Source organism: Gossypium arboreum, chromosome 3 (assembly GCF_025698485.1).
Source record: "Gossypium arboreum isolate Shixiya-1 chromosome 3, ASM2569848v2, whole genome shotgun sequence".
NCBI lineage: Eukaryota > Viridiplantae > Streptophyta > Magnoliopsida > Malvales > Malvaceae > Gossypium > Gossypium arboreum.
Window position 1 is genome coordinate 106,980,719 of NC_069072.1, and position 14,002 is coordinate 106,994,720.

At 40.4% G+C, this 14,002-nt stretch overlaps 1 protein-coding gene across 1 annotated transcript; it reads right to left on the bottom strand.

Moving 5' to 3' along the window:
- Window positions 1-5,162: 5,162 nt before the first annotated feature.
- Window positions 5,163-10,321, bottom strand: LOC128290588 (uncharacterized). Its single transcript, XM_053026293.1, has 6 exons — window positions 10,005-10,321; window positions 9,349-9,512; window positions 8,519-8,877; window positions 6,000-6,124; window positions 5,636-5,697; window positions 5,163-5,545 (listed from the first exon to the last, which is right to left on the bottom strand). The coding sequence occupies exons 1-6, from the start codon at window positions 10,319-10,321 to the stop codon at window positions 5,163-5,165; spliced, it is 1,410 nt and encodes a 469-aa protein (XP_052882253.1).
- Window positions 10,322-14,002: the final 3,681 nt, after the last annotated feature.

Consider the following 14,002-nt stretch of genomic DNA (forward strand, 5'->3'; position numbering starts at 1 on the left):
ATTATGTATTTGTGTGTATTCGGCCAGATGGCAATATACCTAGAATATGGCCACTTAAGAAATTTAATAATCGAAGTATAATTGCGTTTATTTGTTTGCATTGCTTAAGACTTACTAAGCTTATGAAAGCTTACTCCATTGTTACATTCCTCTGCTTTTATAGATTGTTGACTTCTACATTACTGCTTCGGGTTGGAGTTCACGGAGATATTAGCACAATCGTCGAGCTCACGCTATTGGTGTAAGTAAATCCTAGTATTTCGAGTCTATGGCATGTATAGGGTTTTAATGTTGAGTATGTGATATTATAATTTAGCCAAAGGTGTTGGCTAGTGATGTTTTGGGCCTCGTAAGCCCATATATGGGACAGATTGCATGTGAAAAGAAAAGTTTTAAATTGATTGAAATTTTTCGGCACTGTTTTTGTGTGATTGACTGAGTTTAAGTCGGGCAACACCTCAAACCCTGTTCCGGTGAGGGATACGGGCGAGGGGTGTTACATATAAGCCTTATAAATAGGTGCCAAATGCTAAGGTATGAAGCTAATGCCGAATTTCCTTTACTCTGTTACCAGAAACTCTTTTCTCTAAAAGCCGAAAACCCTTTGCCTTTCTTTTCTTTTTCTTCTTCCTTGTGCCGAATCCTATTTTTCCTCTACCTCATTGCTAACTTTTCTTTCTTTTTCCTTGGAGTCGAATAACCCTCTTTTGACGTAGAAAATCGTAAAAGGCTGAACCTCTTTGGTCGAATACCCTTGGTGCAATCACTACTCCTTCTACTTCGGTCAAATCTAGTGTAAGTGTTGTTCTCCCAATCAGTTTTTTTGCTAAGTATCGAATATTGTCCCTTACTCTTTCTAATTAACTGTGGTAGGGAATTAGTATTGGATCTCGGATCTTAGCTCATTGTTGAATTGCCCCTTAGGTGTTACGGTTTTGGTAAGTATTCCTCATCCATTGGCTAAGGTTGGCCGAATAGCCATAGTGAGGTAAGGGGACTTGTGTTGGATACGAGTCACCTATTATTCTGGTTTTAATAGTTACGATTGGTGTAGATCTAGGAGTTGATCGTGATTAGTGAAGGGGCTATTATACTTATCGCGCAAGGTAAGGTTAAGGTGAGATTCCGACTTTTGGTAAAGTATTCGATAAGTACGTGAGATTAATCTTTGAGTGATATCGATTGTAGGTTTAGGCTAAGGAAATCGCAGCACGCTTGCCTACCAGGTGTGTACATACACTGCACACACACAACTAATCGGCAAGAGCCAAAATGCCAAAAAGTCGAAATGCCGAAAAGCTAAAAGTTGGGCTACAGTAGTCACACAATGCACGAACACTCGTGGAGAGGAAGTCGATAGGTTGCCTGAGCCCCACGGGTGATTCTGTGGACTTGGGTTGAGAATTGGCCAAATGGGCCTGATGGGCTGTTAGGCAACAACCCATAATAGGCAAGGATTGATAAGTGATGCTATGTGTTAGGAAATTTGTATGTGAGCATGAATATATTATGATTCGGGCCTAATGGGCCATATGAATGTGAATTGGGCCTAGTGGGCCATAAGAATATGAATTGGGCCAGATGGGCCATTTGAATAAGATTGGGCCTATTGGGCCATATGCATGTATTTAGGGGTATTGGGCCTAATATATGATGACTACATAAAACTTCATTAATTAATTGAGACCGTGGACAAGTCATAAGGTTAAGGTGTGGCAACGGGTATATGCATGTTTACGATTATATCTAGGGAGAGCTTGGTACTTAAGCAGTCTTAATAGCCGACATCCTCTTCTCTGGAATCCTACCTGGTGCACAGTATTTGTTCATCTTATCTCACGGGACTGGTTCATGGGCCAAGGTAAGTGAAAACCATAATTAAAGGAAAATTACCGAAATGCCCCTAAAGGCGAAAATGACCAAAATACCCCAAGGTGTTGAATGTATGTTTTATGGATGTGACATGCACACATATGATGTTCTGCTTAGGTTGCATTAGGGTAGGAACTATGGAACAGAGGAAGTATATGAGGATCACATGGTTGCCTAACAACAGTAGATCCACCGACGGCTTTTAAAGCCCAATGTAACACCCCAAACCTGGCCTAGACGTTATGGCCGAATCTGGCGTGTCACATCATAGCATTTTTTAACAAATTGATCTTTTCGATAAGAATCCGTTATTGAATCTAAATCCTTTTATCAATATTTAACAAATGTTCTTGATATACGATCACCAATTTGTTTGCCTTTGGTATATTACTTCAATTTAAATCGCGGAAGCATTTTGAAAACTTTGTTGTTGAAAGCTTGTGTTCTTTAGATAAATCGTGCTATTTTGAAACCTCGTGTTTTCCTAGACTAGCAGTTTAGTTTAAGAAATCAAAATCGAAATTAAAACTTAAAACCCACCAACGGCCTTATTACATAACATTTAACCCAAAACGAAATCTAATTGTAAATAAAAGAAATCGTAGCAGTAGTGTGGCCATCTCCGAGTCCCTCGTAGCTCCAAATCGTCTAAGGCGGTGGATTACCTACACGGTTAAAAGAAAGGGTGAGTTTACGAAAACTCAGTGTGTAATCCTTTCTCGCATAATAGGAACTGCATGCAAGAGTAGTCCGGGCCTAAGCCCCGCCAAGATCAAGATTGTCGGGCCTTAGCCCTAAATGTAAAGCAGTGTGGGCCTAAGCCTAATACAGAATCAGTACAATGCAAATATGCAACCCATCCCAATCCAACCAGCACACCACTCCATCCCAACCAACACCATGTGGGGATAAAATTGACCCACCCAGCCAACACACCAATATTGCAGCAAAGCTGCCAGTAATAGTAAATGTGGCAAAGCCACAAGTATCAGTATATGTGCCAATGCCACCGGTAGCAGTAATTGTGGCAGAGCCACCAGTATAGTACTTCCTCCAAATCAAAATCCCAATACCCATGCAGTATATCATGTCATAAATATTATGTGTATGCAAAGTGTCATACTCATTACAGTCATATAAATATCATACACTCATCAGTCAACCTACCTCTAGGGTTATAATGGTCATTTCCAACTATTAGGGGTAAAACAGTAATTTTACCCTTTAGGGGTATTTTGATAATCTTACTTATTTTGGGGTCTCAGTATAGATAACGACCTCTTCGAAGGTCTACAGTCACCTCGAGCGACTCAGATTACCCAACTGGTTGAAACGGTGTAATAGGCCCCCAGCCCCACATTTGGCCCAAGTGGGCCCACAGGCCCGTATAGCCCTTTTAGCCCAAATTTAGTCATGGCTATGTGAATTCCATAGCCCAGTCCAATATTTATCATCTTTCGTGAATTTTTATCTACTTGGGCCTACGAGCCTATTGGTCCCACACTGGCCATTTCGGCCCATCAAGGCCAATAACTGCCTAGGCCCACGAGAACACTCGTGGTGGCCTCTACAGTTTATCACTCATGATTTGTGGGCTCGGCTCACAACACGAGCGATCATACACTCGTGAGTCTTCAAATGCCAAAGTTTCAATTTTTCGGCTTTTTTCGATTCATAGTAAAGAGGGGTGTTAATACACACCTTTCGACTTTTGGGTCAGTAACAGAAATGGTGTCCGGTTATACACCTTTTTGGGGAGAAAAACGTCGAACCCTTCGCGCTCAACCTAAATCCAAAATAACAATCCCTTGTTAGTTCTCAAACATTTGGATTAACCACCCAACTATGTACTCACAAATTCCCAACAATATGCATCGCTTACCTTGCTAAGACAAGTAGGGCTTAAACCACCCTTATCCAACGATCACCCTCTTATAGACAACAACCAACATTAACATCCCATCTATTCAGTAGCTTAATAATATTTTATTAAAACCAAGTGCACTTCTTACCAAGACGTGAACTAAAAACGAAAGGCAATAGCAATCGGCCCACCCCCTTGGGTAACATCACGACTCCCTAGCACCATTTGAGCTAGAAAGAAAACGTTAGATAAACCTATCCTCGCAACGGCCAAGAGGATTCGGCTCAAGAAATACCCAAATCGAACATGGAAAAACAAAAAGGAGCCTTCCACTATTCGGCTAGAGAAAACACTTACCCTCAATTAAAAAGATTAAGAATCGGTTAGGCCTCCACAACTTCAGTCACACCAGGAGAGAAGTAATCGGCTAACTTCAAGAGAGAAAGAAACAACGAAAAGGAACAAGGAGAAGTTGGGTTCGGTTTCTTTGACTTTAGAAACAAGAAAAGAGACATTTCAGACAACAAAAGGAAAAGGTTACCAATATTCAGCTAAAGAGGATTCGGTAATCTTGACTCAAAGAAGAAGAGAAAAAGAAATTGAAAAGAGGAAAGAGTCACCTACAATTCGGCACAAAAGGGTAACACAAAAAAAATAAAACCCAAAAGTTGGAGAGATGAATTCGGCACCTACTCCTAAACATCAAATGTCGAAATGCCTATCCCAAAACCCCTTGGCCGAATTTTGCACCAACAAATTACCTATTCGGCTACAACTCTCCCCCCTCTCCAACTCCTTGAAACTCTCCTCAAAACTCTCCTTGATATCCTCCATAATCTTCTCCCAACAACTCAATACCAATTCAAACTTCCACCACTTAGAAGTCTACTACAACTCCACCACTTGCCGTCCACAAGTGCAAAATAAATGCTCCTTGTTTACCATGGGATTCTAACCCTTGTTCACCCCAATAGCTATGTCACGCCACTTCCACCAAGCCAAAAGGCTTTTTGTGACATAACACAACCACCATTATTTATAAGGTACAAGTGCCAGTAACCAGGTTTTTTTAAGAGCAAAACAAAAATGCTGCAAAAGCCGAAGCTTGACCCCAGGACTTCTCAGACCCCTCCCAAACACACCCAAATCACTTAACCAATCCACCAAACGAGCAATTAGTGCCAACATAAGCAAAAAAAATTCCAGACCCTAAATTTTGAGGCATTATAACTCTACCCCTCTAAAAGAAATTTTGGCATCGAAATTTACCTTATCAGAATAAGTGAGGGTATTGATGTTGCATTGCCTCTTCAAGTTCCCACGTGGCTTCTTCTACTCTATGATTACGCCAAAGTACTTTGACCAGTGGAACTAATTTCTTTCTTAGCACTTTAATATCACACCCCAATATCTGCATTGGTTCCTCCTAGATGGTTAGATCAGGCCTAACTTCAATTTCCTTAACTGGCACGATGTGTAAGGGATCAGAGAGATACCGCCTAAGCATTGAAATGTGCAACACGTTGTGAATTCTTTCCAGCTCCGAAGGCAACTCAAGTTGATATGTAACCGGTCCTACACGCTTAAGTATCCGGTAAGGCCCAATAAATCTAAGGCTCAGCTTGCCCCTCCGTCCAAACCTCATAATTTTCTTCCACGGTGATACCTTAAGAAAGACATAATCCCTCACAGAGTACTCGATCTCCTTACGCTTTAAGTCTGCATAGGACTTCTGCCTATCAAACGCTTCTTTCAATCGATCTCGAATTAGATTCACCTTATTTTCTGTATCAGCAATTAGCTCCAGCCCTAGGATTCGTCGCTCACCCAGTTCAGTCCAACAAGTAGGAGTACGACACCTACGACCATATAACGCTTCGTACGGTTTCATTCGAATACTGGACTGATAATTTTTGTTATATGCAAATTCTGCCAATAACAGATAATCCTCCCAGTTGCCCCTGAAATTCAATACACAACTTCTTAACATGTCTTCCAATATCTGAATTACTCTATCAGACTGTCCATCTGTCTGAGGATGAAATGTAGTACTAAAATCCAGTCGTGTACCCAACGCTTCGTGTAATTTCTTCTAGAATCGAGATGTGAACCTAGGATCTCTGTCTGATATGATCGAAACTGGTACACCATGCAATCTTACAATTTCAGCCACATACAACTTGGCCAACTTCTGTAATGAATAATCAGTGTGGACCAGTATAAAATGGGTAGACTTAGTCAGTCAGTCTACAATCACCCAAACCGAACCTTCTTAGAAGCCGTCAAGGGCAACTCATTCACAAAATCCATGGTTACCTTTTCCCACTTCCAGAGTGGAATCTTGACTTGCTGTAGTAATCCAGAGGGTAATTGATGCTCAGCCTTAACCTGCTGGCACGTCAAGCACTTACTCACATAATCTGTAATATCCTAAATTAGGGCTTAATCGGAATAGTGGTTTCGTGACCACAAATCTGAGATAGAAATAATTATTTTATAATTATTTTGATGATTATGATATGATTGCATGATTGTGTAAAAATTTCGTGATGAAATTCTATGCCTAAAGTGCTTAAATTGAAAGTAGGGACTAAATCGAATAAGTTGCAAAACTTGCATTCTAGAAGTTTTTAGTATGAAATTGTTTTGGAATATTAATGAGGAGGTCTTAAATAGCAATTTGACCAATTTTAAGTTCATGGACAAAATTAGGACATGAAAGGAATTTTTGGAAAGTTTAGTAGTAAGGGTATTTTGGTCATTTAGTTATTAAAATGAATTAAAAACAAAATTAAAAGCCAATTTTTGTCCATCTTCTTCATTAGGCCGAAATTTCAAGGGTTCTCCATAGCTAGGGTTTGTTTCAAGCTTCCAAGCTCCATAATCAAGAGAAACGAGATTCAAGTCGCGATCGAGGAAAAGAAAAGATTGTGGACTAAATTGCAAAATCTTTATATTTTGGTACCAAGGTAAGTTCATGTGTAAATAATGTAGCATAAATGTTATTTTTAAGTTATTAATGTTAATTATATGATATGCTGATTTTTAATCGTGAAATATTATGCTTTGTGGTTAATGTTGAGTAATATGCAAATTATGTTTACTACTTGATAAATATGAATTGCTACCGAGTATCGGTTCCGATATTCCATGGAAGACGGCAAATGTGAGATCGAGGAAAAAAAAGCCCGTTTGAACCTTAGGAATAGATTAGGATACAAGTGACATGTCACTAGGATGGTTGAGCATCCGAACTCGTTGAGTTGAGTCCGAGTTCATCTATGGATGCGAATGTCCGAACTCGTTGAGTTGAGTCCGAGCTCGTGAGATGTAACTAGGCATCCGAACTCGTTGAGTTGAGTCCGAGTTCATTTATGGATGAGAACGCCCGAGCTCGTTGAGTTGAGTCCGAGTTCACTTAGGGGCGGGTTACATGATTTCTTGATTACATATGAGGCACTAATGTGCAAATTATCCATGTATCCGAGTTGTATTCCGTTGTGTTCAACGGGTGAAATTTCTAGTGAAATGGAAGAACACTTAAGATGAAAGTGACATTTTGGTAAGTGTTGTGAAATGGACACTTTGGACAGGTATGTTCTTAACCCTCGGGTTGAAAATAGATACAACAACGATAAGGTGGTAAGATGATGAATGATGTTTAGAAATGTGATATATGTTTTGGTGATACCATGCTAAAGTTGTTTGGTATATTTGTATTGTTATGTTACTTGTTATTTACATATGAACTTACTAAGCATTTATGCTTACTCCTTCCTTTTCATTCACTGTAGTTTTGAACAAGCCGGCTCAGGAATCGGGACAGGTCGAAAGTTCGATCACACTATCCAAAGGACTTTCATCTGGGTAAATGGCTTGTAAAACTTAAGTATGGCATGTATAGCAATATACTTATTTTGTGTAAATAATTTTATGATATGGCCATGTTTGGTTGAGAAAATGTTTGATATTGATAAGTCATGGTGATGGCTAATTTATATCATGTTTGATATTATGGAAGTTTAATAGGTTATCTAGTTCATAAAAATTCATGGAAAGATGAAACTTGCCTTAAAACAGAATATTGCTGCAGCAATGACATGAATTTGAAAAATCACTAAAAATAGTATAAATGGAAATAAATAATGAGTAAGTTATGAAATTGAAGCTCAATGAGTCTATTTTCATGTGGATTGAACAAAACAGGCATATAAATTATATTTTATGAGATATTTAAACTTTTGTGAAACAAGGCCAGAGTGATTTTCGGATCCCCTGTTTTGACTTTACAAATTCATAATAAATTTTAAAGAAATAATTAGAAGTTTTTATTTATATGTACAGATTCCTTATTGAGTCTAGTTTTAATAAAAACAAACCTTGTAGTCATTGAAATTCTTTATAGAGAGATATATGATTTGTAATACACAAATGTCAGAGCAGTCGAATCCTGAAATAGGGGAGAATTTAACTAATAAACTGTACTAATTGGCCCAACCAAAAATTCTAGAAAAAAATTAGTAAATAGATATATGAGTCTAGATTTAGGAAAAATTTACAGATCTTGATTTTGAGTTTCGTAACTCGAGATATGATTTTTCTTGTAACTATGACGCGGGTAGTTAGAAAGCTATGAATGTAGAAACAAATGATTTGAAGTTCTTAATTTGATAAATTATGTTCGGTAACCCCTCAAGCTCGACTCCGGCGACGGTTTTGGGTGTGGGGGCGTTACATAATCAGTAAGTTTGTGTTTTAATCCAGGCCACCAATACAACTCACGAAGATCTCGGTATAGCTTGTTCCCACCAGGATGCATGGCATAAGGACTACCATGTGCCTCTCATAGAATAGCTGCCTCAGAGAAAAATCCTTTAGTATACACACTCTTCCACGGAAACATAACACCCCTTCCCTATTCAATCCAAAATCTGAAGTCTCACAATTTTCCCCTTGTTGAAAGCGAGGAACTAGCGATTCATCCAACAACTGCATCTCCTTAATTTGATCAGTCCAAGTCAGTCTTACTTGTAGTTCAGCTAACAAACTATTATCATCAAACAGGCTAAGACGAGCAAACATTGCTCTTAAATCAGAGACAACTCTACAGCTCAGTGCGTCAGCTACTACATTAGCTTTGCCTAGATGGTACTCAATTGAACAATCATAATCTTTAAGCAACTCAATCCATCTTCGTTGCCTAAAGTTCAACTCCTTCTGAGTAAGGAGGTATTTGAGGCTTTTATGGTCTGAAAAAATAATCGTTCTTTCCCCATATAAATAATGCCTACAAATTTTTAGTGCAAACACCACCGCCGCCAATTCCATATCATGAGTGGGATAATTTGCCTCGTGAGGTTTAAGCTACCGCGACGCATAAGCAACCACATTTCCTTCTTGCATCAACACACACCCTAATCCAACATGTGACGCATCACTGTAAACAGTAAATTCCTTCCCAGACTTTGGCTGTATCAAATTAGGAGCCCCTGTTAAAACTTTCTTCAATTTCTCAAAACTCTCTTGCTATTTATTGGACCAAACAAACGGCACCCCTTTTCGCAGCAATTTAGTCAAAGGTGTAGCTATCACTGAAAACCCTCCCACAATACGTCTATAATATCCAGCCAAACCAAGAAAACTTCGAATCTCAGATACAGTCTTTGGTAGTTTCCACCCCAATACGGCTTCAATTTTTCGAGGATCAACCCTAATCCCCTCAGCAGACACCACGTGACCCAGAAATGTGACCTCTTGCAGCCAAAACTCATACTTGCTGAATTTCGCGTACAACTACTTCTGCCTCAGAATATGAAGAACAATCCGCAAATGTTCATCATGCTCCACCTTAGTTTTCAAATACACCAGAATATCGTCTATGAACACTACCACAAACCAATCCAAATAGGGTTGGAATACTCAGTTCATCATGTCCATGAAAGCAGCTGGTGCATTTGTTAACCCAAACGGCATTACCAGGAACTCGTAGTAACCATAACGAGTCCTAAACACTGTCTTATACACATCAGCTTCCTTAACCTTTAGCTAATGGTACCCAGATCGAAGATCTATTTTGGAGAACACCGCAGCTCCTTGTAACTGATCAAACAGATCATCTGTCCTTGGTAAAGGGTACTTATTTTTTATGGTCAGCTTGCTCAGTTGACGATAGTCAATGCACATACGCATGGACCCATCCTTCTTCTTCACAAACAATACTGGTGCTCCCTAAGGGGACATAGTCGGTCGAATGAATCCTCGATCCAACAGCTCTTGAATTTGAGCCTTTAGCTCCACTAGCACCTTTGGTACAATCCTATATGGGGCGATGGACACTGGAACTATTCCAGGTAAGAGCTCAATTCCAAATTCGACCTCACGATCTGGGGGCAAGCCAGAAAGCTCTTCTGGAAAAACATCTGGAAACTCCTTAACAGTTCTTACATCCTCAACAGAAAGACTCTTAATCCCTGAATTGCTAACATATTCCAGAAAAGCCTCACAACCCTTGCGAACCAACTTTTCGGCTCTTAACACCGATATCACATTAGACAAGTAATCCCTTCGCTCCCCTATTGTGGCCATCTATCCATCCTCTAAAGTCCTCAACACCAACCATTTAGCAGCACAATCCAACCTCACACGATGCTTCACTAGCCAATCTATGCCTAAAATAATATCAAATTCCCTGAATGGCAGTTTCATCAAATTCACAGGAAAAACCTCCCCTTGAACCTCTAAGGGCACATCCTTGAATAACTTATTCACTCTAACTGATTGTCCTAGTGGACTCAACACCGTCATTTCACTAACAGTGCTCTCAAACTTAATACCCAACTTCTCAGACACAGTGCACGCAACATACGAATGTGTAGATCCAATATCAATTAAAGCAACAAATGGTGAATTATAAATCAAGAACGTACCTGTTATGACATCAAGGCCATCACCATCCTCTCGCGACGAGCAGCATAAACCAAGGCTGGTTGTCTCACCTCGGTATTACCCGTACCTCTACCTGGTGCTCCACGACCTCGTCCAAACCCATTTCCACTTCTGGCTTGTCCACGACCTCTCAGTGGCTGACCACCTCTCACTGGCTGAACATGACCCTGTCATGTAGCTTGCATCTGAGTAGACCTTTGACGACAATTCCCAACCTGATGATCCATAGACCAACATCTGAAGCACGCCCTAAACTTTTCCCAGCACTTACTTAAATGAGATCTCCCACAATCAGCACAAGGCTGCGGTCTTGTAGCAACAATAGGATCTCCAGCTCGGACTGGCCTATCAACCTTGGCTCTCTTAATAGGCCTACCTGCAGAACCCAAGGATCTAAAATCCATTTTTCCTCTGCCCCTATATTTCTCACAATTCTGGCTCTCCGAGTGCTTCACATCCTTGGCAATCTTTGCTTTCTCCACAAAGCAGCAAAGTCTCGCTCCCTTTGTGGAGCAATTAGAACTTTCAACTCATCATGAAGGCCGTCCTCAAAACGCACACACGTTCATACTCAGTCGCTACTATTTCATGAGCATAACAACTCAACCGCAGAAACTCCGCCTCATATGCCGCCACAGTCCTATTCCCCTGGGTCAAGTTCAGAAATTCTTTCCTTCGGGCGTTCACATAACTTGCACCCACATATTTCCCCTGAAAGGACGTCTTGAAGAAATCCCATGTCAGACGGTCAGCTTTTGTACCTTCCCTCACAGTAAGCCACTATTGGTAAGCCTCATCTCGCAGTAATGATACCGCCCCTTTCAATTTCTATTCCATAGTACAATCAAGATCATCCATTATCCACTCTGTAGCCTCTAGCCAATATCCCGCCACATTCGGGGCTACACCAGAAACACCTCTAAAAATCTCTGCCCTATTAGATTGGAGTCATTTAAAAATTGACCCCCGGGCCACTGATCCTGTTCTCGCTCCAGCAACCCTTTCAAGAACTCGCAGCATCGCTTGAGACAAGGCATCATCCCCAATAGCTTGATCATGAGACCCAGTCTCAGTTACTAGTGAAACCAGTATCTCCCTAGCAGGCATGTGACCCGACGCTGAAGGCCCAGCTCTAGCACCCCCTCGGCCTCTACCCCGGGCTCGTGTACCCCTTCCACGAGCACCTCTAGTACTTATAGTAAAATACACTTTATCTAAATTTAGAAGTTTTATGCTATCAGTTTATAATTCCAGTTGTTATTAAAAGATATGTTATGATAAACAGTATTTGGAGTTTTGTTTGCGTAGATCGAGATCCCACTACCATAATCAGTCTTCTACGATCTCAGTTTGCTCTAACTAGAAATTTCCAGTATAGTTCTACTTTCTATAACAGTTTTCTAGCACAACATTACAGTTTAAAGCAATAGATACTAACAGAGAACTTATAGATTTGGTGCCGGAGACTCGACGTGCCACACTTCCAATTATTTCAAAAGCATGTCAAACTCAATTGGAACAAAAATTTCAAAAACCAAATTTAAAAAAAACCCCATTTTTGGAAAGAATAGAAAATAATTTTCTGCCACCAACACCGCAGCCGAGTTTTGTAACCTGGCTCTGATACCACTAAATGTAACACCCCAAACCCGGCCTAGATGATATGGCCGCATCTGGCGTGTCACATCAAAGAATTTTTAAATAAATTAATCTTTTCGGTAATAATCCGTTACTGAATCGAAATCTTTTTATCAATATTTAACAAATGTTCTCGATATACGATCACCAATTTGTTTACCTTTGGTATATTACTTCAGTTTAAACCGCGAAAGCATTTTGAAAACTTTGTTCTTGAAAGCTTGTGTTCTTTCAATAAATCGTGCTATTTTGAAACCTCGTGTTTTCCTAGACTAGCAGTTTAGTTTAAGAAATCAAAATCGAAATTAAAACTTAAAACCCACCAATGGCCTTATTACATAACATTTAACCCAAAACAAAATCTAATTGCAAAAAAAAGAAACTGTAGTAGTAGTGTGGCCATCTCCGAGTCCCTCGCAGCTCCAAATCGTCTAAGGCGGTGGATTACCTGCACAGTTAAAAGAAAGGGTGAGTTTACGAAAACTCAGTGTGTAATCCCTTCTCAGACAATAGGGAACCGTGAATGTAGCAGCAGTCTGGGCTTGAGCCTTGCTCAGTAACAGTGCTATCTGGGCCCTGGCCCTAAACAGAAATAGTGTGGGCCTAAGCCCAATACAGAATCAGTATAGTGCAAATATGCAACCTATCACAATCCAACCAACACACCACTGCGTGCCAACCAACACACCATATGGGGATAAAATCGACCCACCTAGCCAACACACCAATATTGCAGCAAAGCTGCCAGTAACAGTAAATATGGCAAAGCCACCAGTATCAGTATATGAGGCAAAGCCACCGGTAGCAGTAATTGTGAAAAAAGCCACCAGTACAGTACTTCCTCCAAATCAGAAACCCAACCCCATGCAGTATATCATGTCATAAATATTACGTGTATGCAAAGTTTCATACTCAATACAGTCATATAAATATCATACACTCATCAGTCAACCTACCTCTAGGGGTATAATGGTCATTTCCAACTATTAGGGGTAAAATAGTAATTTTACCCTTTAGGGGTATTTTGATAATCTTACTTATTTTGGGGTCTCAATATAGATAACGACCTCTTCAAAGGTCTACAGTCACCTCGAGCGACTCAAATAACCCAATTGGTTGAAACGGTGTATTAGGCCCTCAGCCCCACATTCGGCCCAAGTGGGCCCACAAGCCCGTATAGCCCTTTTAGCCCAAATTTAGTCATGGTATGCGAATTCCATAGCCCAGTCCAATATTTATCATTTTTCGTGAATTTTTATCCGCATGGGCCCACGAGCCCATTGGGCCCACACTGTCCATTTCGGCCCATCAAGGCCCATAACGGCCTAGGCCCACGAGAACACTCGTGGTGGCCTCTATAGTTTATCACTCATGATTTGTGGGCTAAGCTCACCACACGAGTGATCGCACACTCGTGAGGCCTCAAATGTCGAAGTTTTGCCTTTTCGGCTTTTGCCGATTCACAGTAAAGAGAGGTGTGAATACACACCTTTCGACTTTTGGGTCAGTAACAGAAATGGTTTACGGTTACACACCTTTTTGGGGAGAAAAATGTCGAACCCTGCGAGCTCAACCTAAATCCAAAATAACGATCCCTTGTCAGTTCTCAAACATTTGGGTTAACCACCCAACTATGTACTCATAAATTCCCAACAATATGCATCGCTTACCTTGCTAAGACAA

Bases quoted from the DNA above. Each gene is read 5' to 3' on its own strand.
- LOC128290588 (XM_053026293.1), bottom strand. From the start codon at position 10,321: ATGGCCACAATAGGGGAGCGAAGGGATTACTTGTCTAATGTGATATCG. The intron at 8,878-9,348 runs GTATTGTGGGAG...AGTACCATCTAG, and splicing joins TTTGGCTGGATATTATAGAC to GCAAAGCTAATGTAGTAGCT. The intron at 5,546-5,635 runs GTATTCGAATGA...GACGAATCCTAG, and splicing joins TAACAAAAATTATCAGTCCA to GGCTGGAGCTAATTGCTGAT.